This window comes from Myotis myotis, unplaced genomic scaffold (genome assembly GCF_014108235.1).
Source record: "Myotis myotis isolate mMyoMyo1 unplaced genomic scaffold, mMyoMyo1.p scaffold_m19_p_4, whole genome shotgun sequence".
Taxonomy (NCBI): Eukaryota; Metazoa; Chordata; class Mammalia; order Chiroptera; family Vespertilionidae; genus Myotis; species Myotis myotis.
Genome location: NW_023416346.1, coordinates 6,536,269 through 6,564,261, shown reverse-complemented (window position 1 = coordinate 6,564,261; position 27,993 = coordinate 6,536,269). Strand labels below are relative to the sequence as shown.

Here is a 27,993-nt window from a genome sequence, read left to right as displayed (position 1 = left end):
GAACTCCGAGAGTAGGCGACGACACTCGTCGCGCTGCCTTCACCTTCGACTTCACATCCGGGTTCTTCCGTCGCGTGACCTGCGCGTCGCCTAAGGCTCTCGAACCGGTGCCTCAATCTCTTTATCCAGGCCCGCCGATCCCGTGGTGCTCCGCGCACCACTTTAGCCCCTCATCCGGGTTCTGTCCCGGCGTGCCGCGCGCCGGGTTTGCTGGGGGGTACTCGGCGGTGCCGCCATGACTATTCTCCCCAAAAAGAAGCCGCCGCCTCCCGACGCCGACCCCACCAATGAGTCGCCACCGCCCGGGCCGCTGCCCCCGGCGCCGCGCCGCGGCGGGGGTGTGGGCGTGGGCGGTGGCGGCTCGGGCGTGGGCAGCAGCGACCGCGACCGTGAGTCGGGTGTCGTAGGGGCCCGTCAGCGGGCCTCACCGCCGCCCCAAGGCCAGCTGCAGGGGCCACCGGGGGCACTTCACCGCTGGGCGCTGGCCGTGCCGCCAGGCGCAGTGCCCGGTCCCCGGCCCCAGCAGGGCTCACCTCCTCCTTGTGGGGGACCGGGCGGTCCTGGCGGCGTTCCGGGCGATGCTCACGGTGCAGCGGCAGCAGGTGTAGGCGCGGCTGGCGTGGTGGTGGGCGTGGGCGGCTCGGTGGGCGTGGGCAACTGCTGCTCTGGGCCCGGCCACAGCAAGCGGCGGCGTCAAGCCCCCGGGGTTGGGACGGTTGGCGGGGCCAGTCCGGAGCGTGAGGACGTCGGCGCAGGTTACAACAGTGAGGACGAGTATGAAGCGGCTGCAGCGCGCATCGAGGCCATGGACCCTGCCACTGTTGAGCAGGTATGGGCTGGGAATGACAGGTGAGCGGGTATGGTGGATGGTATGCCCAGGCTGAGTAGGGACCCAGGGGACTTGCACGTCACCTCCCTGAGCCTGTCATTGTTTTTCTCTGGTGGTAGGGGCATGAGACACCATGTTTACCTGCCCCTTTTCCCCAAGGTCTTGAGGTTAGAGGCCCGAGATAAGACGAAGGACTTAAAAATGGTGTTTGTGGTCTCTTCTGGGTCCTGGGACCTCATCTTGTAGGGCCAGTAGGTGGGAACTCCCCAGGAGACACAGGCAGGATGAAATGCCTCCTGGGAGGGGAGTCTCATGACTCTCCAAGGGACCTTGGTCTGTGTTCAGTGGCATGAGATTTGTTTTTCTCTGAGACACAAGTAAGGTTGACACCTCAGATGTTTGAGTGATCCCAAGATATCTAAACCCTTTCAGGGGTGTGAGACACTCTGTATTGGACAACCCCCTCTTTCCTTCTCAGGGGGACACAGCACAGGACCCTCAGCAGTGGGGTCTGACATTTCTTCAGGGGTCCTAAGACTGCCTTCAGCGGCCTGAGACTTTTCTAAAATCAAGGCCCTGAGACACACATATACATCCCCTTTAGTGTGAGGGATCTTCTGAGCTTTCCTCCAGGGATATAACTTTTCTTGGGGAGATAAGATTCCCTTCCCCTTGGGGACAAGAGCCAAAACCAATAGCCAGGGACCAGAAACTCTGCTGGGGTAGAGGAGACTCATTCTCTTAATTGACAAGGGTCTGTGCTTCCTCTCAGTATCTGAGACCTCCTTGGGCACAAGAGTCTGAATCTCTCCAGGAGATAAAACTTCTTTTAAGTGATAGACCTTTGGCTCCTCTCCCCCACCCCCACCAGGCCTGAGGCTTTCTTCAAGAAAATGAGACTCACTGTTTTGGATACTGGAGCCTAAGATTACCCCTGTTTAAGGAGTCAGGCTTTCAGAGACTGGGTGTGAGGCCTCTTCAGATATCACCCCTCAGAGATCCCAGGCAAAGTGAATTCTTTAGGGGACCTTTCTTCTCAGGGCCTGGTATCTGAGTGATTTTCTTTTCTTTTTTTCTTTTTTTTAAAATATATTTTATGGATTTTTTTACAGAGAGGAAGGGAGAGGAATAGAGAGCTAGAAACATCGATGAGAGAGAAACATCGATCAGCTGCCTCCTGCACACCCCCTACTGGGGATGTGCCCGCAACCAAGGTACATGCCTTTGACTGGAATCGAACCTGGGACCCTTCAGTGTGCAGGCTGATGCTCAATCCACTAAGCCAAACCGGTTAGGGCCTGAGTGATTTTCTTGGGGAGCCTGAGACGCCACCACCCCTGTCCACACACAGAGGGGCCTATGGGCTCCTTTTACTCAGAAAGGACTAAAACACTTCTTGGGGACGTAATAACCCCCTCCCCCCTGTAATAGAGATCTAAGTACCCCCCCTAGTGTCAGGGATGTTAAGATTTCTGCCTTGGGAGCTCAATCCTGAGATCTAGGCAGCGTGGAGTCCCAGAGATGGAGTCTGAGGCCTTCCCACAGGCCTAAGCCTGCCTTCAGGGGCCTGAGACCCACTGTGCTAAGGACACTTGAGATTTCTCTCAAAGGCAAGAGGCCCTTGCCCCAGTGACTGCTGTGTCTCTACAGATGAGATCTGAGCTCAGGCATAGAATTTATCATTAGAATGAATTCCTGAGACCCTTCCCTTGGGGGCATAGGTACAGCGTTCCTGGGGAATATGGTCCTGAGTCTCCTATCCCCGCACAAGAATTTGAACTTGTCCACATGTACATGAGACACCTCCCCCCCCTTAGGACCTGAGACCTGGGTCTACCTTGATAGTATTGGCTATTACCTCACTTCAGACAGCACACATAAACCTGAGTCATAGCGGCCTTTTTTATTTTTTTTAATATTTTATTGATTTTTTACAGAGAGGAAGGGAGAGAGATAGAGAATTAGAAACATCGATGAGAGAGAAACATCAATCACCTGCCTCCTGCACACTCCCTACTGGGGATGTGCCCGCAACCCAGGTACATGCCCTTAACCAGAATCGAACCTGGGACCTTTCAGTCCGCAGGCTGATGCTCTATCCACTGAGCCAAACCGGTTTCGGCATAGCGGCCTTTTAGGGGCATGAGATTTCCTGTCTTGGGGACTTGAGCCTAAGACCACCCTCCACTTGTGAACTAAGTCCTAAGAACTGCCCTCTCCCCTGGGGGACATAGGTGTGGTGGGATTCTGAGGAAAAGAATCTGAGCCTCCTCCCAGGGGCCTAAGCTTCCCCTCAGGGACAAGAGCTCCTCCACTTCAGGGAGTGGTCTGGGCCCTACCCTGCCATGGGTGTGAAGCCTCCTACAACCAGGCAATCTTTTATCACCAGGGAGAAGGCCATGAGGTCCTCCCAGTGTGGCCTAAGGCTTTCCCCACTGCACAGAAGTACCTAGGTGCTCTTAGCTTCAGGCCAGGAAGGTCTCCTTACTTTCTCTCAGACGGATGTCAGTTACTGGGGACAGGGGACTAAGGCCTCTCCTCAAGAACTAGCAGATATTCAGAGACTCAGCCTGACCCAGCTCTGCTTGCTTCTCATTTCCAGGATCAGGGAAATATTCTGAGCTTCCTGAATTGCTTTCAACAAGCTTTTTTTCTTCCCAGCGATGGGAAAGAGGTCTGGGACATCCCCACTCCAGGGAAATTCTCCACCCATATCCCTGTCCCCCTTGGCTCAAATAAATCTTTCTGTACTTCGCAGGGGCCTGGGCCTTGTCTTGAGTCCCCTTCCTTGTTGCCTTTCCACCCATTACTACTCCAAGCAGGATAAATTATCTCTGGATCCACTGAGTCAGGACCAAGAGTTGTTTCTTCTCTCCCTGGTTTGGGGTCAAGTCTGCCTTTCCTCCTTCACAGAATAGGGAGAGAGACATCCCTGGTCCCAGGGACAGAGAGGAAGAATGTCACATGTTTCCATGGTGACTAGAATGACACCTCCTTACACCCCCTTTGCATCTCGTAGGCTGGGAGTTCCTCTGTTATACTTGTCCCCATAAGAACTTGGGAGTAGCCGAAACCGGTTTGGCTCAGTGGATAGAGCGTCAGCCTGCGGACTGAAGGGTCCCAGGTTCGATTCCGGTCAAGGGCATGTACCTGGGCTGCGGGCACATCCCCAGTAGGAGTGTGCAGGAGGCAGCTGATCGATGTTTCTCTCTCATCGATGTTTCTAACTCTCTATCTCTCTCCCTTCCTCTCTGTAAAAAATCAATAAAATATATATTAAAAAAAAAAAAAAAAGAACTTGGGAGTAAAGCTCCGTGGTTGCAGGATATCTTCTCTTCCCAACTAGAGGAAAAGCTTCCTCTCCTCGCACTTCTTGGGGTAAAAGGAGGAAGATGCTTCTCCCTGCCACACCTGGTCCGAGTTGGGACCCTCCGGGGACGTAAGAGGGGGACTGTCTTCCTGCTGCCCCAGTCTTGGTCCTGAACTGTCACTAGGGCATTTGTATCCTGGAGGCCAATTAGAGCCCGTGGAGAGGGAGCCCACATGGTGAATCTGGTCCTTGTTCTGGCTACTCAGACTTCCTGTTTGTCCCGATGCTGTGACTGTACCTCTGTTGCCTTTAGGAACCCCTTTGGCAACTTAGGGTCAGGGGTTTCCTTTCCCAGGCATGGCCGCCTTACTGAGAGTCTACTGTATGAAAAGAATGGCTTCAGAGCGTCCTCAGCTTGAGGACCCCACAGAGCATTCTGAGAATGGGGCATGCACACCAAGGTGGTGGGGGAGGCTGGGGCTGGCAGGATAGGCAGGGTGCCTGGGTTCCCATTCAGGCTCTGCTGGGGCTTTGCTGGTCACCCAGCAAAGCCCCTGCTCTGTGGGCCTCTTTCCCTATTGGTCAGGTAAGGAGCTGGTGGGTGTCATTTAGGTTTGGGATTTTAGAGAGTTCACACCAAAGCCCTCTGGACTTGGAGGTGACAGAAAATGGTGGGTATCTTTTGAGAAAGAACTGGGTTTCTCCCTGTCTCTCCCCTGCCCTTGTGTTTCTTCTTCGTCATCCAAGGTTGGTGGGCAGGACAAGCAGCCTATTTGGTGTGAGGCTCAGGGTTTGGTTTTTTTTTGGTCACCTGTGCTATGGTGAATAAACTCGGGGTTGCCTGTCAGGGGGCCTATTGGATGGTGTGGAGGTAAGGCTGTGTGTGGAAAGAATTGGGCCTTTTGAACTGGGCAGGCCCAGGGTCGTCTGCATAGCTACTTGATAGCTTCGGGCAAACTCTCAGCTGCCTCTTTTTTTTTTTGCAAAAGTCCACCCATGCCCAGTGATTGAGTGTGTGAGTACCTGGCTGACCCACCTCAGACCTTGGCTGGTGCTTCTCTTGCAGTTTCCCCAGGATCTTGCACTTGAGTTCTTCCTAGGAGCCTTTGTAACCTGCCAACTCTTCTAGAGGGGAGGCAGAGTATAGCAGAAAGTGGTCCCTGTTTGGTGGTCTGGGTTTGAGTCCTGTATCTTTGGGCAGTTCTCTTTTTTTGGGGTCTCAGTTTCTCTATCCATAAGATAGGTAGTGGTGAGGAGAGAGATTGGACTCAGTGTTCTGAAGCTAGTCATAATGTCTTCTTTAATTCCCTGTTCCCTACTCCCCCAACCCATTGTGAAAAGAAAGTTTTGAGTGGGGCCTCTTAGCTTTTGGTGGGGGTATGCTGCAAAGTTTCATGTAGTGTTGCACTTCCTTCTCCCTGGCCTATAGGTTCTTAGGTCGTTGTTGTTAATTTTTACAGCTTTATTGAGACATAATTCACATACCATGCAATCCATCAATTGAAAGTGGTTTTTAGTGTTCTCACAGAGTTGTGCATCCATAAGTAGGATCAATCAAGTTTAGAACAGTTTCATCACCTCAAAACGAAGCTCTTGGTCATCATCATCATCTCCCAGTCTCCTCCCCTGCTCCAGCCCCTAGCAACCATGAATCTACTTTTTTGTAAATATGTTTTTATTGATTTTTAGAGAGAGAGGAAGGGAGAGACAGATAGAAACATTGATAAGAAACATCTCCATTGGCTGCCTCCTGCACGCCCCCTGCTGGGGACGGAGCCCCAACCAGGGCATGTGCCCTAACTGGGAATCGAACTAGTGCACCTCCCCTCCAGGTGCATAGGTTGACACTCAATCACTGACCACAATGACCTGGCAACCACTAATCTACTTTTTGTGTTGATTGATTTGTCTCTTCTGGACGGTTCATAGAAATGGAATCATATAATATGCAGTCCTTTGTGACTGCTTCTTTCACTCAGTATAGGCTCATCTGTGTTGTAGCATGGAACAGTGCTTCATTTCTTTTTGTTGCATAATGATAGAATCTTCATTTTTTAAATCCCTTTCCCTGGCGTTAGGTTTTAGGGCCTTGCTCTTTCCTATCCCTGGAGAGCTTGTGTTGGTCCTTAGAGAGCAGTGCATCTGTGTTTCTCGTTCGATGGGTTGCTTGTGTTTTCCACATGGAGCTGAGACAGTGTTCCTGGGTGTTTTGGGGGAGAGAGGGGTGGTCTTGGCACCAGGCTTGCTGGGGCAGAGTTGTGAAGCCCAGAATACTGAACACCTCTTTGCCATGGGCTCTGGGAAGACAACTGTCCACAAGCAGTCACTGCTGCTAACATCTTCTCCTGCTCCCTGTCCCCTTCAGTGACAGCTCATTTATTGATGAGTAGGGTCAGCAGCTTCCCAGTCTGTGGGGGGGGGGAGTCCAGGACCCTGCTGCTTTAATTCTAACCCTCCCCCTGGGAGGTGGGTGCTGCTGGATCCTGCTAGCTGATAGCCATATGACATTGCCTCACAGCTTACAGGAGTGCTACCAGGGGGTTGTATTATTTTCCTGTGGCTGCTGTGAGAAATTACCACAAACTAGATGGTTTAAAACAACAGACACATATTCTCTCACAGTTCTGGAGGCCAGCAGACCAAGGTCAGTTTCACTGGTCCAAAATCAAGGTGTTGTCAGGGTTGTACTCCTTTCAGAGGCTTTAGAGGCGAACCCAGTCCTTTTGCAGCTTCTGGGGGCTACTGACATTCCTTGGTTTGTGAACACATCACTGTGATCTCCACCTGTCTTCACATCATCTTCTCTGTGTATGTGGTCTCCTCTTCTGTCTGTATCAGATCTTCCTCTACATGGCGAACCTTTTGAGCTCGGCGTGTCAGCATTTTGAAAAACCCTAACTTAACTCTGGTGCCGTGTCACATATAGAAATTTTTTGATATTTGCAACCATAGTAACACAAAGATTTATATTTTTGATATTTATTTATTTATTTTTAAATATATTTTATTAATTTTTTACAGAGAGGAAGGGAGAGAGATAGAGAGTTAGAAACATCGATGAGAGAGAAACATCGATCAGCTGCCTCCTGCACATCTCTCACTGGGGATGTGCCCGCAACCCAGGTACATGCCCTTGACCGGAATCGAACCTGGGACCCTTGAGTCTGCAGGCCGACGCTCTATCCACTGAGCCAAACAGGTTTCGGCTGATATTTATTTTATATATTTAAATGCCATTTAACAAAGAAAAATCAACCAAAAAAATGAGTTTGCGTGTCACCTCTGACATGCGTGTCATAGGTTCGCCATCACTGCTCTACTGTTCTAAGGCCATTTGTGATTGCATTTAGGTCCCATCTCTGCATCTCACGATCCTTAACTTAATTATACCTGCAAATACCATTTTTCCTTATAAAGTGACATTTACAGGTTCCAGGGATTAGGGCCTGATATGTTTGGGCGACTCTTAATTCAGCCTACTACAGGGGTGTTCTTGTTTCCCTTCCAGGGAGGGGATAGGAACAAATTAAGTGCTCTCCTACTGGACAGAGTCCTGTAATATTTGAGTCTTCTCAGTATCCCTGTTATTGGGAGACTTGTTATCCCATTTCACAGATTGGAAAACTGGCTCAGAGCAGGTCATCACATGGCTAATAATTGGAGCTGGATTGGAACCTAAGTCAGTTGGGTCCCACAGTATTTTGCAACTTTTCTTGGGTCTATGTAGCAGTAGGTTGCAGAGTCTTACACCTGGGATCCCCTGTTGTCAGAGGGTTTTGCCCAGCACCTTTGTGGAGGCTCAGAGATGTGGATGGACTTGCCCACAGGCTTATTAGTGGGCTTGCAAGATTGAGGGTCTGGACTTGACTTCCTTGGGCCAGGACATTAATGTAGTGTAAACTTCTCTATGGCTGGGCCAGCCCCCACCCTCTGCCCCTCACTCCCACCAGCCTGTCCTTCCGGGCCATTTTCCTAAGCAACTTCCAAGTTGGCACCTTTTTTGGAGGCTCCTGTCCAGCTGGGATAAGGAACAGACTTTGCTATGAGCTCCTGGGACTGTATAAACTCTTTCTAGAACTCAGGACCAGGATCTCCTATTTTCTCTCCCCACAGGGAGAGAGAGAAAAGGGTTTCAGCCAGAGCCCAGGATCTTAAGTCTGCTGGTGCCAAAGCCAGTGGGTGGTTAGTGGCTAGGCCTCCACATCCAGGCACAGATGCCACACTGGCTGCCTAGGACTAAAGCCCTGCTTGTGCAAAGGGAATGCTCAGGCCTCCTTCATGTTTAGGGATAAAACAGGCTTTCCCCAGCATGGCCTGCTAAGTTTGTCTCCATGCTATGGCTCATGAGGCCTCCCCTGTTGCTTCTATACTAGGCCTTGTTGGTGCCCAAACCCCAGCTCTTTTCTGCCTTCATAAAATGAGGATAATGCTTCCTGCCATCTGGGCTGTGGTACAATTAAGAGGTCACCTTCTGCATCTGGCACCTGGCATGAGGCAGGCATTTGGCTAATATGAGTTCATCTTTCTTCCTGGCCCTGCCCTGCTTACCTTCATAGCCCTACCCAGGACTTGAGCTCGGCTGAACTCATTGCTGGCCTGTGGCCTCCCTGGTGCTTTGTGGCAGAAGTGATTTCTTATCCAATTCACAAGCTTTTCTGGAGGTCTTGGTGTTTTAATCCTTTGCTCAGGTGGAACCTCCTCTCGGATGCCAGCCTTAATGACTAGCCAGGTCACTTCCTCCATGTTCTCTAGCATCCCTGTGTTCATCTCTTTCACAGTCCTGCTCACACTTGTGTGTAGTCACTGCCTGTTTCCCTGCCCCTCGCGCAGTTTGTGAGCTGATGGAGGGTAGAGAGCAAGTCTGATTCATTTCTCTGGCCTCCTTGCCAGCCCAAGGTCTGACTTAGCAGCTGCCTGGTAACCCTTTACTGGATAAATAAATAGGAAGCCTTCTCATCCCCTTTGATCTCCTTTCCCCACACACTTAGGGCAGGCAGTTGGTGGGTGCCTTTCTTTTTTAGAACTTCTGTCCAGTCCAGTCTCAGGCTATAGCTATAGTTGCAGCTGCTCTGCTGGAGACCCCCAGCTGGGAGATGGCTGACCCCATGGGGCAGGGATGGATTTGGGGGACTGGTTGGAATGTGCTAGTCCATAGCCTCTGGGGCAGGAGGGGCACCTGGACTGCTGGAATGTTGTGCACAAACAAGAGTCTTTGTGCTTCCCATGGAAGCCCATTAAGGGCTTCCCAGTGCCTTTGTCATCTCTGGAAAGCCAGCCAGCCATACCTTCCCGGGGTGTGGGCCCTGGTTGTGGGGCTGCTGGGTATTCCCTTTTTGCCCCCTCTTCATCCCCTCCTGTCCAGCCACTCACCAGGGACTTTCTGAGGGTCTCTCAGGTGTACATTATCTCTGTCTGTGTTGGTCTCACCCCTTCTTCTCTGACTGGTGACCACCTCCCCAGTATATGGTACAATATTTACAAAGCCTTTCCTGGCTCTGAAGCTCCTCTGATCGTCTTGACAGTTCTTTCAGGTATATCCCATAATCCCCATTTGATAGGAAACTGAGGCTTGGAATGTTCAGGTAGCTTACCCAAAATCCTGCTGCGAGTGAGTGACAGAGCTGAGGTTGGAACCAAGAGCTTTTGGCCTCCAAACCTTGTGCTTCCTATTTTGCCAGGAATTTCTCTCACTTGAGCTGGGGGGAAAAAAGGCCTGCAGAGAAGTGATCCCCTCTGGTTGGCAATTGCCTGGATCATATAAATCCCTAAATAGGGTGGTATCCCCAAGGAGCAGGCTTGGGATTTTTGGTCCCTAGTCCTGATACTGGATCAGGCTGGCTTCTCCTGATGGCCAGCAGAGGGCGTGAGGGGCCTAGGAAAGGTGTTGCTTTTAGTTTGTTTGGTTTTGAAATGGAAAATATGTTTGAAGTGACACGTGGACATTCTACTTTTTTAAAATAGACTTTATTTTTTAGAGCAGTTTTAGAGTGACAGCAAAATTGAGCAGAAGGTACAGGGAGCTTCCATATACTTCCTGTCCCCACACATACATAGCCTCCCGACTATCAACATGCCCTATCAAAATGATACATTTATTATAATTGATTGATGTATCTACATTGACACATCACACTCACCCAAAGTCCTGGCTTCTGGCAGTCCTGGGCCATTTTTGTAAACAACTTCCAAATGTTTACATTGGGCTCGCCCTTGGTTACATTCTAGAGCAGGGGTCCTCAAACTTTTTAAACAGGGGGCCAGTTCCCTGTCCCTCAGACCGTTGGAGGGCCGGACTATACTTTAAAAAAAAAACTATGAACAAATTCCTATGCACACTGCACATATCTTATTTTGAAGTAAAAAAACAAAACGGGAACAAATACAATATTTGTATTTGCATGTGGCCCGCAGGCCGTAGTTTGAGGACCCCTGTTCTAGAGGTTTGGACAAATGTATCCACTGTGGTAGTACACAGAGTAGTTTCACTGCTCTAGTAATGCTCTGTATTCTGTCTACTCATCTCTGCATTATTTTTTAAAAAACACATTTGTACAAGTTCACTTAATCTGAACCTTTGGGGCCAAATGTGCTTTGGAAATTGAGAAAATTTTCAGAATTTAGAGAACTCACCAGGTGTGTATGCTGTTTCTGTAACACCTCCAGTGGGGTCTGTGGCAGACCTCGTAATCCAGGGGTCCTCAAACTACGGCCCGTGGGCCACATGCAAATACAAATATTGTATTTGTTCCTGTTTTGTTTTTTTACTTCAAAATAAGATATGTGCAGTGTGCATAGGAATTTGTTCATAGTTTTTTTTTTAAAGTATAGTCCGGCCCTCCAACGGTCTGAGGGACAGGGAACTGGCCCCCTGTTTAAAAAGTTTGAGGACCCCTGTCGTAATCAAACACCAGAATGTTTCTGCATGGAAATGTTTGAATATTCATCTCCAAGCAGAATAAATGAATTCTCCTCAGCTCAGGTCAGGTAATGATGCCAAATAAGTTAGATAAAGTCTTTTGGTTTTCAAAGCTTTTTGAGTTAGGGAATTTTGGATGAGTGATTGCATATCTCTTAGAAAGAAGGAGGTGAAGTAAAGTCACCTGCAGTGCCAACACTTAGGGATAATATTTTGTTACATAGCTTTCCCAACTTTGTATGCATATGTGTTTGTGTACATATGCATATACATATATGCTAAATGTGTTCACCCACAAGTAAAATCATATTTTCATACATTTTGCCTTATGCAAGATCTTGGCAATCCCTAACTATATGTGAGATTCAAGATCTTACCAATCATTCCCTTCTCAACATCTCTCCGCCCCTAGAGTGGCTAGAGCAGTGGTCGGCAAACCGCGGCTCGCGAGCCACATGCGGCTCTTTGGCCCCTTGAGTGTGGCTCTTCCACAAAATACCATGTGCAGGCGCGCACATACAGTGCGATTGGAACTTCATGGCCCATGCGCAGAAGTCGGTTCTCAGCCTGTGCGAGTCTATTTTGAAGAAGTGGCGTTAGAAGAAGTGGGGGGTGTCGGTTAGTTGTGCGACAGGAGACGCGGCACATGCGGCTGCGGGATACATGCATGAGTTGAGTGAGCCAGTCAGTCAGCAGTCTCATGTGCAGTGGTTAGTGCTAGTCGAGTCTGCAAATCGCGCGTGGGTAACAAAAGATAGACGAAACAAGTATACAAGACGAGTGTGGATGGGAGAGGTGGAAGGGGTCAACCTCAGCGAACATACCTCAATCAGATTGAGGACATTTTTAGCAAAGGCCAGCTTAGGAGGACCCCTCATTATAAGTTTAAAAAATTTGGCTCTCAAAAGAAATTTCAATCGTTGTACTGTTGATATTTGGCTCTGTTGACTAATGAGTTTGCCGACCACTGGGCTAGAGGGTCCCCAGGTGAAACTACTTGAGGCAGAGCCAGCTTCCTCCCTCCAGTTCCCCATTCTTGCCAGCCCTGGGCCTCTGGCTGCCTGTGGGAAGGTCCAGCATTGGATTCCCAGCATGGTCAGCAGGAGGCAGAATGTAGCTGCGGCTCCTCTGGGAGCAAGTCTTCTGCTCACACAATGCCTGGGTCTCCTCCTGCTCCACATGCATGGAATGGTCAAACAGGGCTGAGAACTTGACCCTGTCCAGTGTCCTCTCAGCCAATCAGCTGGGCCCCTCAGGAGCTCGAGGGCAGAGCTCTGGGGAGGGGGTACAGGCCTTTCCTGTTGCTGACCCCCACACCTCTTCCCTGCAGCAGGAACACTGGTTTGAAAAGGCCCTGCGAGACAAGAAGGGCTTCATCATCAAGCAAATGAAGGAGGACGGCGCCTGTCTCTTCCGGGCTGTAGGTGAGTCTCTGCCTCAGCCTTCAAGGGCCTAGGGCTGCCCCTGAGTGTCCCAGTTGTCAGGAGTAACCCCTGAGACGGTTGGGGACAGAGTTAACTGGTCTTTTATGGACTCCAGGCCCCAGTCTCAAGTTAGTATCTGGCCTCTAGTCCTTCGTCATGAGGCAGTGTGGTGGTGTGAGAGTAATAATAGCAGCAACAATAGTGACAAGGAAAATAACATTAGGGACAGATTGCTCTGCCAGGCACTACAGGAAACTCTTGCAGTTCTTCCCTAAGCTGGGTAAGTGTCGGGACCATTGCTTCCATTTGTCAGATGAGAAAAGCAGCTCAGAGATGGAGAATGGCTTGCCCAGGGTCAGGTAGTACATGGTAAGTTAGTCTTAGGGCTAAAGGTTCGTCTGAGGGCTCTTAACCACAGCATACTACTCTCACCTTGGGATCATAGACTTTTTTTTTTAACTTACACAAAAGTAGAGACAATAGTAAACCCTCATGTACCCATCATTCACCTTCAAATAGGCATCAACACATGGCCAGCCCCGTTTCATCACTACCCTGCCCACTCTTTCTTACTCTCTTGAAATGAGTCTTTAAAAAAATTTTTTTAATTGATTGATTGAGAGACAGAGAGAAACAGTAATTTGTTGTTCTACTTATTTATATATTCGTTGGTTGATTCTTGTATGAGCCCTGACCGGGGATTAAACCTCAAACTTGGCATATTGGGATGACGCTCTAACCAACTGAGCTACCAGGCCAGAGCTGAAACAAGTCTTTTTTGTTGTTGTTAATCTTCACCTGAGGATATTTTTTTCCATTGCTTTTTCAGAGAGAGTGGAAGGGAGGGAGAGAGAGAGAGAAAGAAAAACATGAATGTGAGAGAGACAAATCAACAGGTTGCCTCCTGCACACTCTCCGGACCGGGGCAAATCCACAATCCAGGTTACATGCCCTTAACTGGAATCCAGCCTGTGACCCTTTGGTGTAAGGGTTGATGATCTAACCACTGAGAACACTGGCCAAGGTGAAACGAATATTTTTTGTAATAAGTTTTTATTTATTTTAGAGAGAAAGAAAGGGAGAGAGAGAGAAAAGGATCAATGTGAGAGAGAAATATTGATTGGCTGCCTCCTGCACACCCCCTACTGGGAATCTAGCCGGCAACCTGGGCATGCGCCCTGATTGGGAATTGAACTGGTGACCTTTCAGTGCATGGGACAATGCTCAACCAAGTCAGCCACACCAGCCAGGGCTGAAATGAGTTTTTAAAGCAAAACCCCAACATTGGGTTATTTCATTCATAAATATTTCTGTATATTTCTCTGACAGATAAAGTCCTGGTTTCTTTCTTTCTCTCTCTTTCTCCCTCTCCCTCCCTCCCTTTCCCCCTCTCTTTCAACATAACCAAAATGCCATTATCATACCTAACAAAATTAATAATTCCTTAATACCATTTACTCTCCACTTTAAGCCCAACAAGCAGTCATGAGGTCCTGTGCTAGTGTCCAGGGGAAACGGGGAGTATGATCCCATTCTCACTTTGGGGTTCCTATGTCTTCCATAAAAAGTGCCCTCAATAGGAGATTTGAGCTGGTAGCCAGAAGCCCTGTCTTCTTGTTCTGCCCTCACTCAGAACTTTCATCGTCCCATCTGTGAAGTAGTATTGATTCTGAAGGGCTCCTTCAATCCTTTCTGGATGCACCCTCTTCCCCCATGCTTGCTGGTGGCCTGGGCTGGCTGACCCAGGCTCCACTCCAGGCTGTGCCACTGGTTGTTCGTGTGACCTTGGGCAAGCAGCTTTTTTATCCTGAGCTTGTTACAACCTAGTAACAGTTAAATGAGATGACTTCAGTACATCGCTTTGGTGCCTGAGAGCATAATAGCCCCTCATGGAACAGTAGCACTGATAAAGCCTGAATGCTATTCTCAGTGGTGCCTCAGAGTCACAGGTGTTTGTTGAGTGGGTGAAAGAAAGAAGTTTAGGTGGGTTCAGGGGTCGTCTCCCCCTGTCTACTAAACAGAGGAGGTTTGGGCAGTGGCCTCTGCTGGGCTGGAAAATCCCAACCTCCAGCCCTGGCGTTTAAGTCTGTGTTCTCCCTGGGATGTTTCCTAGAGAAAGAGTTTAGGTTTGGAGTCATTGGACCAAAGAAAGAATAGCTGGGGGCCTGTTCTGAGACCTCAGGCTGGTTGCTGGGTAAGCAGGGCTTCTGGTGGAGTGAAGGGCAGAGAATGCAGCTGGGCAGCTGGGTCTTGAACGGTCTTTGAGGCAGACCTTGGCGCTAGCGATAACCTGGCTTGTGCAGTAACCCATATGAAGAGCAATATTTGCACATGTGTCCATTTAGCTGTTTTCCCCACACATCCTCTGACCCTTCCCCCTGTTGGGGCCTTCCAGTAAGAGGCCCGAGCTTACAGGAAGCGCTGACCATGGCAGGTTGAAGGCCTTTCCTTATCAGCACTATGGCTATACATTTCCCCTGACTGAGCTGCCCTTGGCTTTTTTCCATAAAACCTCAGAAGCCCCGCAGTCTGTCCTCTGAAGTACATGGCCCCTGGGTCTTTAGGCCTCGTATGGAATTTTCCCTGGGGCAGAGTGCACGCGACCTGTGCAGACCAGACCTGTGCGTGGGAAGGAGACTTTGCCCTCTGGCTTTCTGCTGCCTCTCTGCTTCCAGCCTAGCTTGGACAGGGACAGGTGGCAATTGCTCTGGGCTCTGGTGAGAAGGCTGCAGATTCTAACTTCCTGCCACACATTGAACAGTTGAAGGAGCACATAACTGAGGGTGGGAGTTGGAGTGGGGATTGCAGACCTAGGGGACACTGTCACTCCTTGACCTTGACTTTTTGCTAGGCATTAAGCTGGATGCTTCAGGTTCATCTGTAAAGTTGGGATTATTATCCCATGAGACAGTTGGGAAGATTGAGGCTCAAGAAAGGGAAATGACATGCTCAGGTCATTAATGGCAGAGCTGGCATGGGAACCCAGAGATGCCAAAGGACACATTCTTTCCATGGCCCTAGGAAAGCCCTAGCTTTTTAGTTTATCTCTCAACTGGCTGGGTGACCTCAGCTGTATTCCTTGATCTCTCTGGGCCTGACTTCCTCCAACGCGGAGCCTGTGGCTCTGTACTGTTGGGAATCCTGAAGCAGGTGGCTTTCTACCCTCTGTTTTGCCTCTGAGGTCTGGGTGTCCCCAGTGTGAACCACTATCCACTACTTGTGCCCAGTTCTCTCCCACCACCCGTACTGGGGACTTGTGAGCATCAGCGAAGGCTTGGGTGGAATGGAAGTGGGAGCCTGAGTTCCAGAGGTATCCTGTGGTCCACCCTGCCCCTGCTATGCTCAGATAACCTCCTCCTGGAAACGTGAGTCTGCATCTCTCCTCCTTCCCTCTCCGCATATGCTTTGACTCAGCAAAACCTCTGGCCCTGGCCTCTGTGGGCAAAGTGGAGGCCACAGTGTGTGTGTCTGCGTGGGCCATGGAGAAGCAGATGGGGGTGGGGGGGAGGTTACAGCAATGAGGCCCAGAAACATTAGCCAGGCCCACTCCTCTGGGCCTTTCTGTGTTGGAACATGGGCCATCAGCATTGGAGGGATGGATCTTAGATCAGTGTAGACTGTTTTATAAGTGGACAAACTGGGACCTCAAGAAAAAGTCAGAGCCCTATTATCTAGGTCACACAGGCAGGTGTCAGACCATTGGTGTTTGAGGTTGAAGAACCAGGCCATGCCAGCTTCCGTTGGTCTTTGTCCTGCCTCCATCAATCTTTCCATCTTTGCCATGGGAGTCCTTGAGTAGAAGAGCAGGCATCCCAGAGACCAGGCTATTGAGAGGCTAGGGTTCCGCTGTCTCCCCACTGAGTCTTTGGTCTTTGAGGTAGTTGGAGCCACTGTCCAGGTGTGCACCACAGCTGCTTGACAGGCGAGGCTTTTTCCCCGACTCATCTCCTCAGTGGGGCCGGGGTTGCCACTGGGCCAGGAGGAAGTGGGAACAAACCAGGTCCCTGTCTCCCTGTGCTGCTGTGTGTACACATTTGTGTGGTTTGTTTTTAGATTTCCTGCAGACACCAAGCTTCCTTTTCTGTTCTCAGCGGAACTTGCTGGGGCTCTCTTAGCAGGCAGCAGGCAGGCAGGCAGTAGCCTGGCAGGGAGGCACTTCTCAGGTGCCTCTAAAACCAATGGGAGGGCCCTGTGCGTAAGCTCCTTTAGATAGTCCAGGCTCTCCTGTCTTGCTTCTCCACGTAACTACTCGACTACATTTTAGGGAACCTGAGGAGGTTTAGAGACCTTCTGCAGCAGTGGAGGGAGGTTGAGGCAAGTCCGTTGATGCTATTGGCTCTTCTCCCCTCCCCCCCCCCCAACCCTTGGCAAAGGCTAGGAAGGAGGGGGCAGGGTCCTCAGTTTGCACAGCCTTGCATCTTGTCCAGCATCTTGGTGACAAGGGCATCTGCTTGTGGAATATGATAGTTGTCTGTAGTTGCAAGGGTTGTTGTGTGGGAATTTGGCCTCGGGGAACATCTTTGGCAGGATCTGCCGGCTGTGTGTATGTGCGCATGTACATTTCTCGGCTGGTGACTGTATGCTCAGAGAGGGGACAGAAGGGGGGGTGGGGTTCTGAGGAGGTGAGGTTCATGCCGACCTCTGTGGCCTTAGTGAGGGGTACAACCCCTGATATTTGTAATCTCTGCCCATTCCCAGGCCTTTCCAGCTGATTCCTGCTTGTGCTGGTGGGGAAACTGAGGTAGACAGAATCAGGCCTGGCCTCTGAGTCAGATGGTTAAGGTGATAGCGGGATTGGAGTGGTAGTAATGTCATCTTGGGTGTCAGTGCTTGAAGTCCGTCCTTGAGAGCCTGGCCTCCCCTTCACCCTCCCAAATGTGTGACCTTGGGCCAGCTGTGCCACATTTCTGTACCTCAGTATCCCCCCTGTGTAAAGTCAGATTTTGGGGGGTGAGGATAGAATGAGTTGGAATGTAAAAAAGGCTTTGAGGGAACCAATTACAGTGCTGTATTGAGGGTTTCTGGGTTCTGTTTGGGTTGGGGACAGAGGTGAGGTAGTGGGGAACCCTCTTCCAGCTGGACTCTGGGAGGGGAGAGCAGGTGCGGACTGCCCGCAAATGCAGCGTCAGCAAGAGGGGGAGTTTCGGTTTCTATCAAAACAAGTTCTCTGAATTCCCCTACCTCTGCAAGTCCATTGGGCCCTTTCTCCCACCTTGGCCCCCACAGGGAAGTCCAGCCCAGCCCCTAGCCCCTGTGCCAACCTTCTGGGAGGAGGAAGGCTTTCAGGAGGACAAGGGCGGGACTAGCAAAGTCAGACAAGAGCCTCCTCAGTGAGGACTTCCTGTGTTCTTGGGCAACTCTGGGTATTTTTCCCACCTCATATCATCGAAAAGATCCTTCTACTCTCCCTTGTTGGGGAGGTACTATTGCTTTGTGTCCTTGGTCCTGAGGAGCATATTTTCTTCCACAGTAATGATCCCTAAACCAGGGTGCATCTTATAATCAGTGAGTTTGGTCATTCCCCCCCTGCAGCTATGATTAAATACATGTATTATGTCACCTATCAATGCATCTTAGGATCGAGGAGAAAAGGTCATATTTTGCATGTGACTGCTAAGTAGAGAAGGTCATACTTTGCCCACATTTAAGGACCCTGTTATGTGAAGCCTATACTATTGATTTGACATTAATTTGGTTACTAAAGATTTACAGTACGATTACAGAAGGTGGGTCTGTGGCCCTTTGGCGTCATAAAGGTCGTGCCAGTCCTGCATACACGTAGGGCAGCCTAGACTCTGGGTTTGGGGCTTTCCTCTGGCTGAGGAAGTACAACAGAAATGAGGAAGGGCTTAATAAGTGGTTCCGGTGACATTCTAGCTGACTTTGTGGGTAGCTAGCTACCTGAAGGCGTCATCATCTGCCTCATGACAAACGGAGCCCCGTCTCTTGAACACCTACTATGCCTCAGACGTTTGGCAAACCATCCCCTGTAGTCTTTACAGCTCCCATGAGAGGAAGAGGAGTGACTCTCTCCACCTATGGATGAGGCCACTGCAGCCCAGAGAGTTTAAGGGCCTTGTCCAGTACCACACAGCTAGGAGGCAGCAGAGCCTTACTGCCAAGGCAAAGGGGTCAGTGGCAGGGAAATGTGGGGACCCTCAAGGGGTTCTCCCCCCAACTCCCTTCCCTGTCCCACGTCTCCCTCGTTCCTCTGTTTTCTTGCATCCAGCATGTAGCTCAGGTCGATGTATCTCTTAGGCCCAGAAATGGGAAATGCCGATTGACCCTTCCCCAGAAACAGCTCAGCCCTCTCCCTGAGCCTGGCAGGCCAGTCTCCATTTAACCCCTTCACTCCCATCTCAGTTCCTGTTTACTGCAGCTGCCCACAGCACTGCCTCCTCCGCACCCAGGCCCATTCTACAGAAATAGCTTGTCAAGCAGCTCTGGCAGGCAGGCAGCCGCAGTGGGCTCTGTGGTACTGGCTTCTAAGAAAGGCAGCAGCAGGGGGCCCCCAGCCTGTGCACAGGGCATGTGACTTGCTGGAAGTGCCACTGGGGGGCGGGGCCGAGTTGTAGCCACAGAACCCACATCCTTGTTTACATCAGTGATGGGGCTATCCCTTCCCGCCTTCACGCCCCATGCTCCCCCTCACCCTCAGGTCCTTGCACACCTCCAGGAAGACTTGAGAACAGGCATGGGCCCCTATTCTATCTCAGAGCAGCCTTTCTCTCCTTATCTCACAAACCCTCCAGGGAGGACAGGGGAGGGCAGCGAAGGCATTCTTCTGGCAATTCTTCACTGAGGTAGACTGGCTGTCATGGAAGAATTCTGCCCCTGCTCCCATGGAAGAATTCTGCCCCTGCCCCAGGGAGATCCCATCAGAGCAATGGTCCTCTGGGGAGACAAAGGAAAATTCCCTCTTCATCTTAGTCAGTGGATGTAATGTGGGCCTTATCTTCAAGCCCACCTTAATTTCCCAGGGAGAAGACTCACTGGCTCCCTGAGTTTGTTCATGCACTTAGCGAATTTCCCAGTTTCCTGCACTGTACTGGGCCCTGAGCTGGGATAGACTTGGATGTGAATTGCCCTCAGTAGGAAGCCCAGTGTGATCAGGCAGATGACTTCTGTACACGTTTGATAAACCTGGTGATAGAGGTGTCCAGGAGGGTGGGGAACTATTAAAGAACATATTGGTGTTGGATAAGTAGGCAGTCCAGCAGGATGGAAGGAATGTGTGAAGATTCTCAAGTCAGGCAGAGGGGAGCCTGTGTCTTAATTTGACTAAAACTCCATGATGCCTGAACCATTTGGGCCACAGGCTGCCCTTAGTTAGGTGCATATGTATCTTATCTCTCTTACTAGACTCTGTACTTCTTGTGGGCAGAGGCAGGGTTTTACTAAGCTCTGTCACCTTCATAGTACCGCACATTTAGGCCCTGGGGAAGGGGACTCTGATTTACTGAGTGACTGCTCCGTCTCAAAACCAGTGCTGGTCACGTTACACCCATTATCTCATTAATCTCACAAGAAGGCCTGCCAGGGAGTTATCCAGCTTGTTCCTGTTTTACACGTGAGGCAGGTTGAGGCTCAGTACACTTGGGTCACTTGCCTCTGGTCATTTAGCACTAGCACTTGGCAGAACTGGGCTTAGAGCCCAGCTGTTTTCCTTTTTTTTTTTTTTTCAACCTACAAAGGCCATGCTGACTCCAGGAAGTTAGGTACACTGAATTCTAGACTTGAATTGGTCACACATTGACTTTCTGTGTGAACTTGGTCAAGCCACAAACTCTCCCTGAGCCTCAGTTTCCTCATGTGAAGAGCAAAGGTGGGGGTATGGAATCGATAGTGCTTCGGGCCACTTATGGGACTTAAAATGTTTGTTGACTTGTCTGAGTAGCCATCCAAGACCTAGACAAAGTCATCTGCATGAGAGGCCTGTGGTTGTGTCCCTCTCACCTGTACTCTTGTTCAAAACTGTCCCTGTTTGCCTTTTTCTCCATGATTCCGTTCCAGCCCACAAGGCCAAGAACTCTCCAGGCCCTGGGGTAGGAAAGGAAGTATTCCTGGCCCTGAGCCCTTCACCCCAAGGATGTTCTGTGACTTAGAACTCTTCTCTGGTGCCAGTTCTAATCCCAGCCTCTCCTTTCTTCTGCCTCCACAGCTGACCAGGTGTATGGAGACCAGGACATGCATGAGGTTGTACGAAAGCACTGCATGGACTATCTGGTGAGACTTTGTAGAGACCTTGGGGTAGGGGCAGAGTGGGAGGATCCCCTCCCCACACTGACCTCGACCCTCTGATCTGTTGTGCAGATGAAGAATGCGGACTACTTCTCTAACTATGTCACAGAGGACTTCACCACCTACATCAACCGGAAACGGAAAAACAACTGCCATGGCAACCACATTGAGATGCAGGCCATGGCGGAGATGTACAACAGGCCTGTGGAGGTGTATCAGTATAGCACAGGTACTTCTGTGGTGGGTAGGTGAGCGACTGACAGCACCTGGTCTGAGCCTGCCCTGCCCTGCCCCACCCACTGTGGATGCTACTTCCTTCTCTTTTCTGCAGAACCCATCAACACATTCCATGGGATCCATCAAAATGAGGACGAACCCATCCGTGTCAGCTATCATCGGAATATCCACTACAATTCAGTGGTGAATCCTAACAAGGCCACCATTGGTGTAGGGCTGGGCCTGCCATCTTTCAAACCGGGGGTAAGCATGTCACCATGCCCAAGATGGCTGTTGGATTTAGAGGCCAGAAACCTTTGTTTGGGTCTCAGTTTTATCCTAGCCCACAAAAATGTCCTGTCCCCTCTTTGAGTTGCCTCTGAGGTCTTACCTCTGAAATCAGGGAGTCCCCCAAGGGGATCTCTCAGGGCTCATTCTGTGGTCTCAGTTTATCTGTCTGAGCTGGCTCACCCATCTTTGTGCCTATGGAGGGTTGGCATTTTGGGATATGGTGTCATATTGGGAACCATGAACCAGGGCTGGGGCTGGGTGTCTTGGTCCCCACATGGATCCTCCTCTGAAACTCAGCAGTTATAGACATCTGTGGTTACAGAGACTTAGAGTTCAGGCCTGGTCCCAACACTTAACTGGCTGTGGGACCTAGGGCAGGATTCACAAGTAATTTGGGCTGGCAGCTTGGCTGATTCAGACAACGCCTAGCACTGGGCCTGGTGCCTAGTAGGTGCTCAGATGGTGGCAGTACACTTTCCCAGCACACACTGGCAGATTCTCATTCTCTTTCATAAATATTCGCCTGCTGGGGATTTTGATATCTTCTATTCAAGTTTCACTTCCTACAAACAGAAAGTGCTCCTGCCTCATTTTAGGAAACACACACCCTAACACCAACACACCCTCCAACATTAGGGTTTTTTTTGTTTTGGTTTTTAAATAAACTTTTAATTTTAGAACACTTTTAGATTTTAGCAGAATTATTACGCTTAGAGAATTCCCATATACCTAACTATAATTAACATCTTATTAGCATAGTACATGTGTCACAGTTAATGAGCCAATATTGATATATTAACTAAAGACCATACTTTATACAAAATACCTCAGTTTTCCCCTAATGATCTTATCTGTTCTAGGATCCCATCCAGGATCATATTACATTTAGTTGTTGTCATGTCTCCTTTGGCTCCTCTTGGCTGTGACAGTTTCTCTAGATTTTCTTGTGGTTTTTTTTTTTTTTTTTCGATCTGTTTACAGACTCTATCCTTGCACCTTTTCTAGAATGTCATCTAATTGGAATCATACTGTATATAGTTTTTTCAGTCTCTTGTTTCACATAACACTACATTTAAGATTTTTTTGCTTGATCGCTTTTTTTTCCTTTTTAAAAAAATATGAATGCCTTAAGTTTACAGAAAAACTAAGAAAGATAGTTCAGAGTTCCCTGCATCCATCCTCCGTCCTGTCCCGCACACAGTTTTGTTACTAACCTATCATGACTGTGATTCATTTGTTACAATATATGAACCAATATTGGCACATTATTAACTAAAGTCATCATGTCTCTTTAGGCTCCTTTGTCTGTGACGATTTCTCACACTTTCATGTTTTTGATGGCCTTGACCGTTTTGAGGAGTACTGGTCAGGTATACTGTAGGATGTTTCTCTTTTGGAATTTGCTGTTTTTCTCATGATTAGACTGGGGTTACGGGTTGTAGGAAGGAAGATCACAATAGTAAAGTGCCATTCTCATCACATCATATCAACAGTATGTACTGTGAACATGATTTGTGATTTGTTGCTGCCTTTGATCACCTGGCAGAAGTAGTGTTTGTTAAGTTTTCTCCACTAATATCACTCCTCCACCTCCTTCACTCCCTTTTCCACATTGTACTGTTTGGAAGGAAGTCATTGTATGCAAACCACACTTAAGTTGGTATTGCCCTGGCCAGCCAGCTCAGTTGGTTATCTGCCTGATATGCCAAGGTTGCACGTTTGATCCCCGTTCAGGGCACCTACAGGAGTCAACCAATGAATGCATAAATAAGTGGAGCAACAAATCGATGTTTCTCTCTCCCTCTCTCACTAAAATCAATAAATTAAAAATATTTTTTAAAGAAAAAAAAAAGAAGTGGCTGTTATGCTCCATCTCCTTGAGGGCAGTATATTCACATAAATTATTTGGAATTCTTGCAAGGGAGATTTGTCTCTTGTCCTCCATTTATTCAATCCTTTGTTTATATCAGTATTGGCTCAGATATTTATTTTATACTTTGGGTTATAATCCAATGATATTTTTATTTTGATGCTCAAATTGTTTTAGTTTTGGCTATCGGAAGCTCTCTTAGTGTCTCTTTGACATACTCCCATCATTGTGGTGGTGGTGGTGTGTGTATGTTTTGTGTTTTTTTTGTCCTTTTTGTTGTTGTTTTTGGGGGTTTTTTAGCACTTCCTAACTTTCTGGTACTAAAAGTGTTCTAGGCTCAGCTTGTATGTTTCCTTCCCTGGTCTTAGAACCAGCCATTTCTCCTTGGTTCCATTTATTAGAATGTTATTAGAAGCCACGATCTGGGTGCTGAGTGTGCTCCTTGGTACTGGGGTGTCCTTCCTTTTAGGCCCTTTCAGCTGGCTGAGTAAGGAGATATATGTGTATACTAACCTGTGTGTATACACATATCCAGAAATATTTCTATGTATAACTACTCATATCTGTATGAAGCTACCAGCTGATAGGTACTGCTTTGTTTTAATTTTCAGTTTTCTAATGACAAATGGTATTGAGCATCTTTGCATGTGCATATAAAATTGTGTTGAGATTTTTTTGACCATTTTTAAATTGTCTTATTCTAATAGAGTTTTAGATACTTTTTGGACTATTATCCATAGGTAAAAATTATATTTTATATCATTACTTTGTGCGTACACACATTGGTGTGCAATATTTGTCCATTAAAATAATGTTAGAATTTTGCGGGACAGTACTCACATTTAATTTAATCCCTGGGATATGCTCTGATATTTTTTATTATTTTGGTTTTTAAAATGCAGTTGTATCTCACAGTCTAACAAAGTGCACTCATACAGTGCCCCACAACTCATAGCACCTCACATCATGCTAATACTACTCGTCCCCTTAAATACCTGACTACTCCCTCCACCCTGTGCACATACAGCTAACTTCTCAGGTGATCTTTTCTTCTTGTGCCATCTGAGCATAGATGAGGAAGGCCTCAACATTGTGAAACTATCATCACTGGGTAAGGCTTCTTTAAACTCCAGCCTAGGCTGGAGGGCACCTGGTTGCTCCAGACTTAGTACTTCACTTGAGTTGTCTTGGGGTTGGGAACAGGGCTTCTGAGTGTAGGAGTCTGGAACTACTAGTCCCACCACCCAAGCCTGCTTTTCCCCAGTCCCTGATGAATAGGCAGCCTGCCCAGGGGGGTGCTTAGTAAGAGTACTTGCCTTCCTGTCTCCTCTTTCTGGGCCTGTGGGCCTACCTCCCTGAGCCAGATCCAGCTGTTGGCCAGAGCTCAGAGTGTTACCCCATGTCCTTGTTCCTCCCACCTTTGCAGTTTGCAGAGCAGTCCCTGATGAAGAGTGCCATAAAGACATCAGAGGAATCATGGATCGAACAGCAGATGCTGGAAGACAAGAAGCGAGCCACAGACTGGGAGGCCACAAATGAGGCTATTGAAGAGCAGGTGGCTCGAGAATCCTACCTGCAATGGCTGCGAGATCAGGAAAAACAGGCCCGCCAGGTCCGCAGCTCCAGCCAGGTAGGTCCTAGGCTGCCACTGGCCTGGCCAAGAACCCATGTTTCCCCAGTTCTGCCCCAAACAGGCAGAACAATTAAGCAGTTTTGACATCTGGGAGAGAAGGAAGCTCCCAACCCTATTTGTACCTCATCTTGGCCTTAGTCTTGGCATTGTGCCTTAGAACTCTCAACACCTGTGCAGAACAAGCTCTTAAGGAATGAGAGAGAGAGAGAGAGAGAGAGAGAGAGAGAGAGAGAGAGAGAGAGAGAGAGAGAGAGAGAGAACATGCACGTGCGCGCAGTCACTGGTGGTGACATGCAGGATGGATGGATAGTTTCAGAGGGACAAGCTTTTGTCGAATATCCTTGTGTGCCAGGCTCTGTGCTGAGAATATGAAATCAGGTCTAGCCTGCTCCGCCCTCAGTGGTCCCGTCTATTGAGGGAGACAGAGGCATCAGTGGGGCCCTTGACCGTGGGTGGGAGACCAGTGGAGATGGGGGCTCTAGTTAGTATTCCCACAGGAGGGTTGAAAATTTTAGGGCAGGGATGGGACAGGATATATAGACATTTGAGGAATTACAAGTTTAGCATGATTGTAGATGTTGGCAAGCACTGATTCAGTTGTTCAGCAAATATTTATTGTAGGTCTATGCCCGTACTGTTCTATGTACAGAGGTACATTGGTGAGCCAGGCAGGCCCAGATCCCTGTCCTTGTGATGCTTGCATTTTTGCAAGAGTGGAACAAAATAAACAGTAAACATAATGAGTACATTGGTTTAGAGGTAGTATGGATGGGAAAAAAAAACAGAGAAGAGTAAAGGGAATAAGTGGGGCTGGGAGTTCACAGTATTAAATAGTGTGGGCATGGTGGGTCTCAGAACACGTGAGATTTGAGCAAAAACTAGCCATAGGTGAGGGAGGTAGCTAAATGCATGTGCCGGAGCAGAGAGAGGACCAGCTAGAGCAAAGGCCCTGAGGTAGCACACCCCTGCTGGGATTCAGGAGCGGCCTGAGGCCAGTGTGGGCCTGAGGCCAGTGTGGTGGAACAGAAGTCAGAGAGGCAGTGGCGCCAGATTAGGAAGGGACCTGTGGGCCGTGATGAGGACTTTGGCTTCATTCTGCATGAAGCAGATTCATTGCAGGGTTGTGAGCAAAGGCGGAATAGGATCTGACTTAGGGTTTAACAGGTTGCAGAACTCAGTCTGGGTGGCAAGGGTAGAACAGGGGACCAGTGAGGAGGAGGCTGCTACAGTAGTTCAGGTTGCCACTGATGGCGCAGGCAAGGGGGAGGGGGAGAGTTGGGAGGCACTCGGGATCTATTTTGAAGGTGGAGGTTTCCTATCAGTTGGCTGTGAGGGTGTGAGGAGGCTTAAGGAGCTTACCTTCATCCTTTGGTCCATGGTGTGACTGGGAGTGGTGGTGACCTATGTAGAAGCTGTGTCACAGCCACTATTGCGGGGATGGGGCAGAGGAACGTTGAGGCTATTGTAGGTTCTTACCTCTTACTCCTTCCCCACAGCAGCCCCGGAAAGCCAGTGCCACGTGCACTTCCGCCACAGCAGCCGCCTCCAGTGGACTGGAGGAGTGGACTAGCCGGTCCCCGCGGCAGCGGTCACCCGAGCACCCTGAACTGCATGCCGAGCTGGGCATGAAGCCCCCTTCCCCAGGCACTGTCTTAGCTCTTGCCAAACCTCCTTCACCCTGTGCACCAGGTCAGTGACTTGCTGACAGGGAGCATGCAGGGCTTAGGAGGTGCCACCTGGGTCCTGGGCCCTGTCTCTGACTGTCCATCTGCCCCAGGTACAAGCAGCCAGTTCTCAACAGGGGCCGACCCAGCGACTTCCCCCCTCGTGTCCCTCTACCCTGCTCTGGAGTGCCGGGCCCTCATTCAGCAGATGTCCCCCTCTGCCTTTGGTAAGCCTCCTTTGTCTAGGAACCAGGGCCCAGCCGGGAGCTGGGGAGAGATGGAAGAAGCAGTATGTCTCTGTGGAGTGGCTCTGGACCCTCTGGCCATCTCCCCAAAAAAAGGGAATCCTTTAGGCCCAAGGGATCTGTCCCAGAGGGGTTCTAAATGGGTTTCATAGGCCCAGAGGAGCCTTCTAATAGGAGTTAGAGGGCCCTGGATGGGATCTTTGCAGAGCCAGGGGTCAGTGAATGGCGAAGAAAAGACAGGCTCCGTCATTCTTTTTCCCTTCTTCTTGCCCAACAGGTCTGAACGACTGGGATGATGATGAGATCCTGGCTTCGGTGCTGGCAGTATCCCAACAAGAATACCTAGACAGTATGAAGAAAAACAAAGTGCACAGAGATCCTCCCCCAGACAAGAGTTGATGGAGACCCAGAGACTGGAGACCGTCTCCCAACCCCACCACTCCTGCCCTCCGGTGCCGCCTCACCTTTGGCTTTCTTCCTTCTTGCCGTCTTCCTCCTTCCCTTGCTTTCCTTCTTTTCCTCCTCCCCACCTCCCTCTTGCCGGTCCATCCCTGCACCCCCTCTCATCGCTGCCACCACCACCATCATCTGTCTCTTCCCCAGCTGACGTGCCCTGTTGCCCCCTGCACAGCACCATCCCTGCAATCCACAGGGGACTCGGGCAAGGGTGCCGAAGGTAGGCGAGAGGCACAGAGACAAAGCAACTGGCAGCCAGGCAGCCCCTGAGAAGAGACATTCAGACAAAAGAAAGCCTCCCTGACCCCCATTCCTCCCAAGTTAAGAAAACCTTGTTACCCCACCTCTACAACTATGTCAGGGAAGTGGGAGGAAGAAGTGGGGGATTCCCCTTCCCAGAACCCTAAGAATGTCTGAGCCTTCAATGTTGAATTTTTTTCTTTATTAAAATGTACTTTTATCTTATAAAATTAACCAATCAAAAATGACATAGATAACAGCTTTGACTCTATAAAGGTGGCATCTCTCTGGTTTGGGGGCAGGCAGGCAGGGGGGCCCAAGGGGGCACAAAGACGTGCTGCTGTCTCTGGCCTCCAGCTCTGTGGAGATGGGCAGGGTCTAGAGTATGAGCCAGGGCGGAGTAGGGGGCCAAGGGTAGCAGGTGTCCTGTGGGCTTCGGACAATGAAACTCTGACCTCACTGCATTCCTATTGCTTCCATCACCACCAGTATCTGTAATCTTGGGGTGGGGGCACCTTTGAGGATTATAGCCGCCACTCAGGATTTGAGTGTGGGGAGTGGGAGCAGCCTTGGCAGATGGGGCACTTGTCCCCTGCAGGTGTTGACAAGATCCGCCATCTGTAATGTCCTTGGCACAATAAAACCAAATGTCAGTTTC

General features: G+C 49.5%; 1 protein-coding gene across 4 annotated transcripts; it reads left to right on the top strand.

Moving 5' to 3' along the window:
* Positions 1–206: 206 nt before the first annotated feature.
* On the top strand, positions 207–27,993 carry OTUD5 (OTU deubiquitinase 5). Of its 4 annotated transcripts, none has more exons than XM_036305942.1 (10): positions 207–829; positions 12,386–12,479; positions 20,641–20,705; positions 20,793–20,949; positions 21,052–21,200; positions 22,523–22,597; positions 24,524–24,727; positions 26,227–26,419; positions 26,508–26,621; positions 26,917–27,993. In XM_036305942.1, the coding sequence occupies exons 1-10, from the start codon at positions 236–238 to the stop codon at positions 27,036–27,038; spliced, it is 1,767 nt and encodes a 588-aa protein (XP_036161835.1). In that variant the 5' UTR covers positions 207–235; the 3' UTR covers positions 27,039–27,993. The 4 variants fall into 4 exon arrangements, with proteins under 4 accessions (XP_036161835.1, XP_036161836.1, XP_036161839.1 ...); XM_036305943.1 differs by having other exon boundaries at positions 236–829; positions 26,230–26,419; XM_036305946.1 differs by lacking the exon at positions 22,523–22,597 and having other exon boundaries at positions 236–829; positions 26,230–26,419.

Bases quoted from the DNA above. Each gene is read 5' to 3' on its own strand.
- OTUD5 (XM_036305942.1), top strand. From the start codon at position 236: ATGACTATTCTCCCCAAAAAGAAGCCGCCGCCTCCCGACGCCGACCCC. The intron at 20,706-20,792 runs GTGAGACTTTGT...TCTGTTGTGCAG, and splicing joins AGCACTGCATGGACTATCTG to ATGAAGAATGCGGACTACTT. The intron at 22,598-24,523 runs GTATACTGTAGG...CCACCTTTGCAG, and splicing joins TTTTGAGGAGTACTGGTCAG to TTTGCAGAGCAGTCCCTGAT.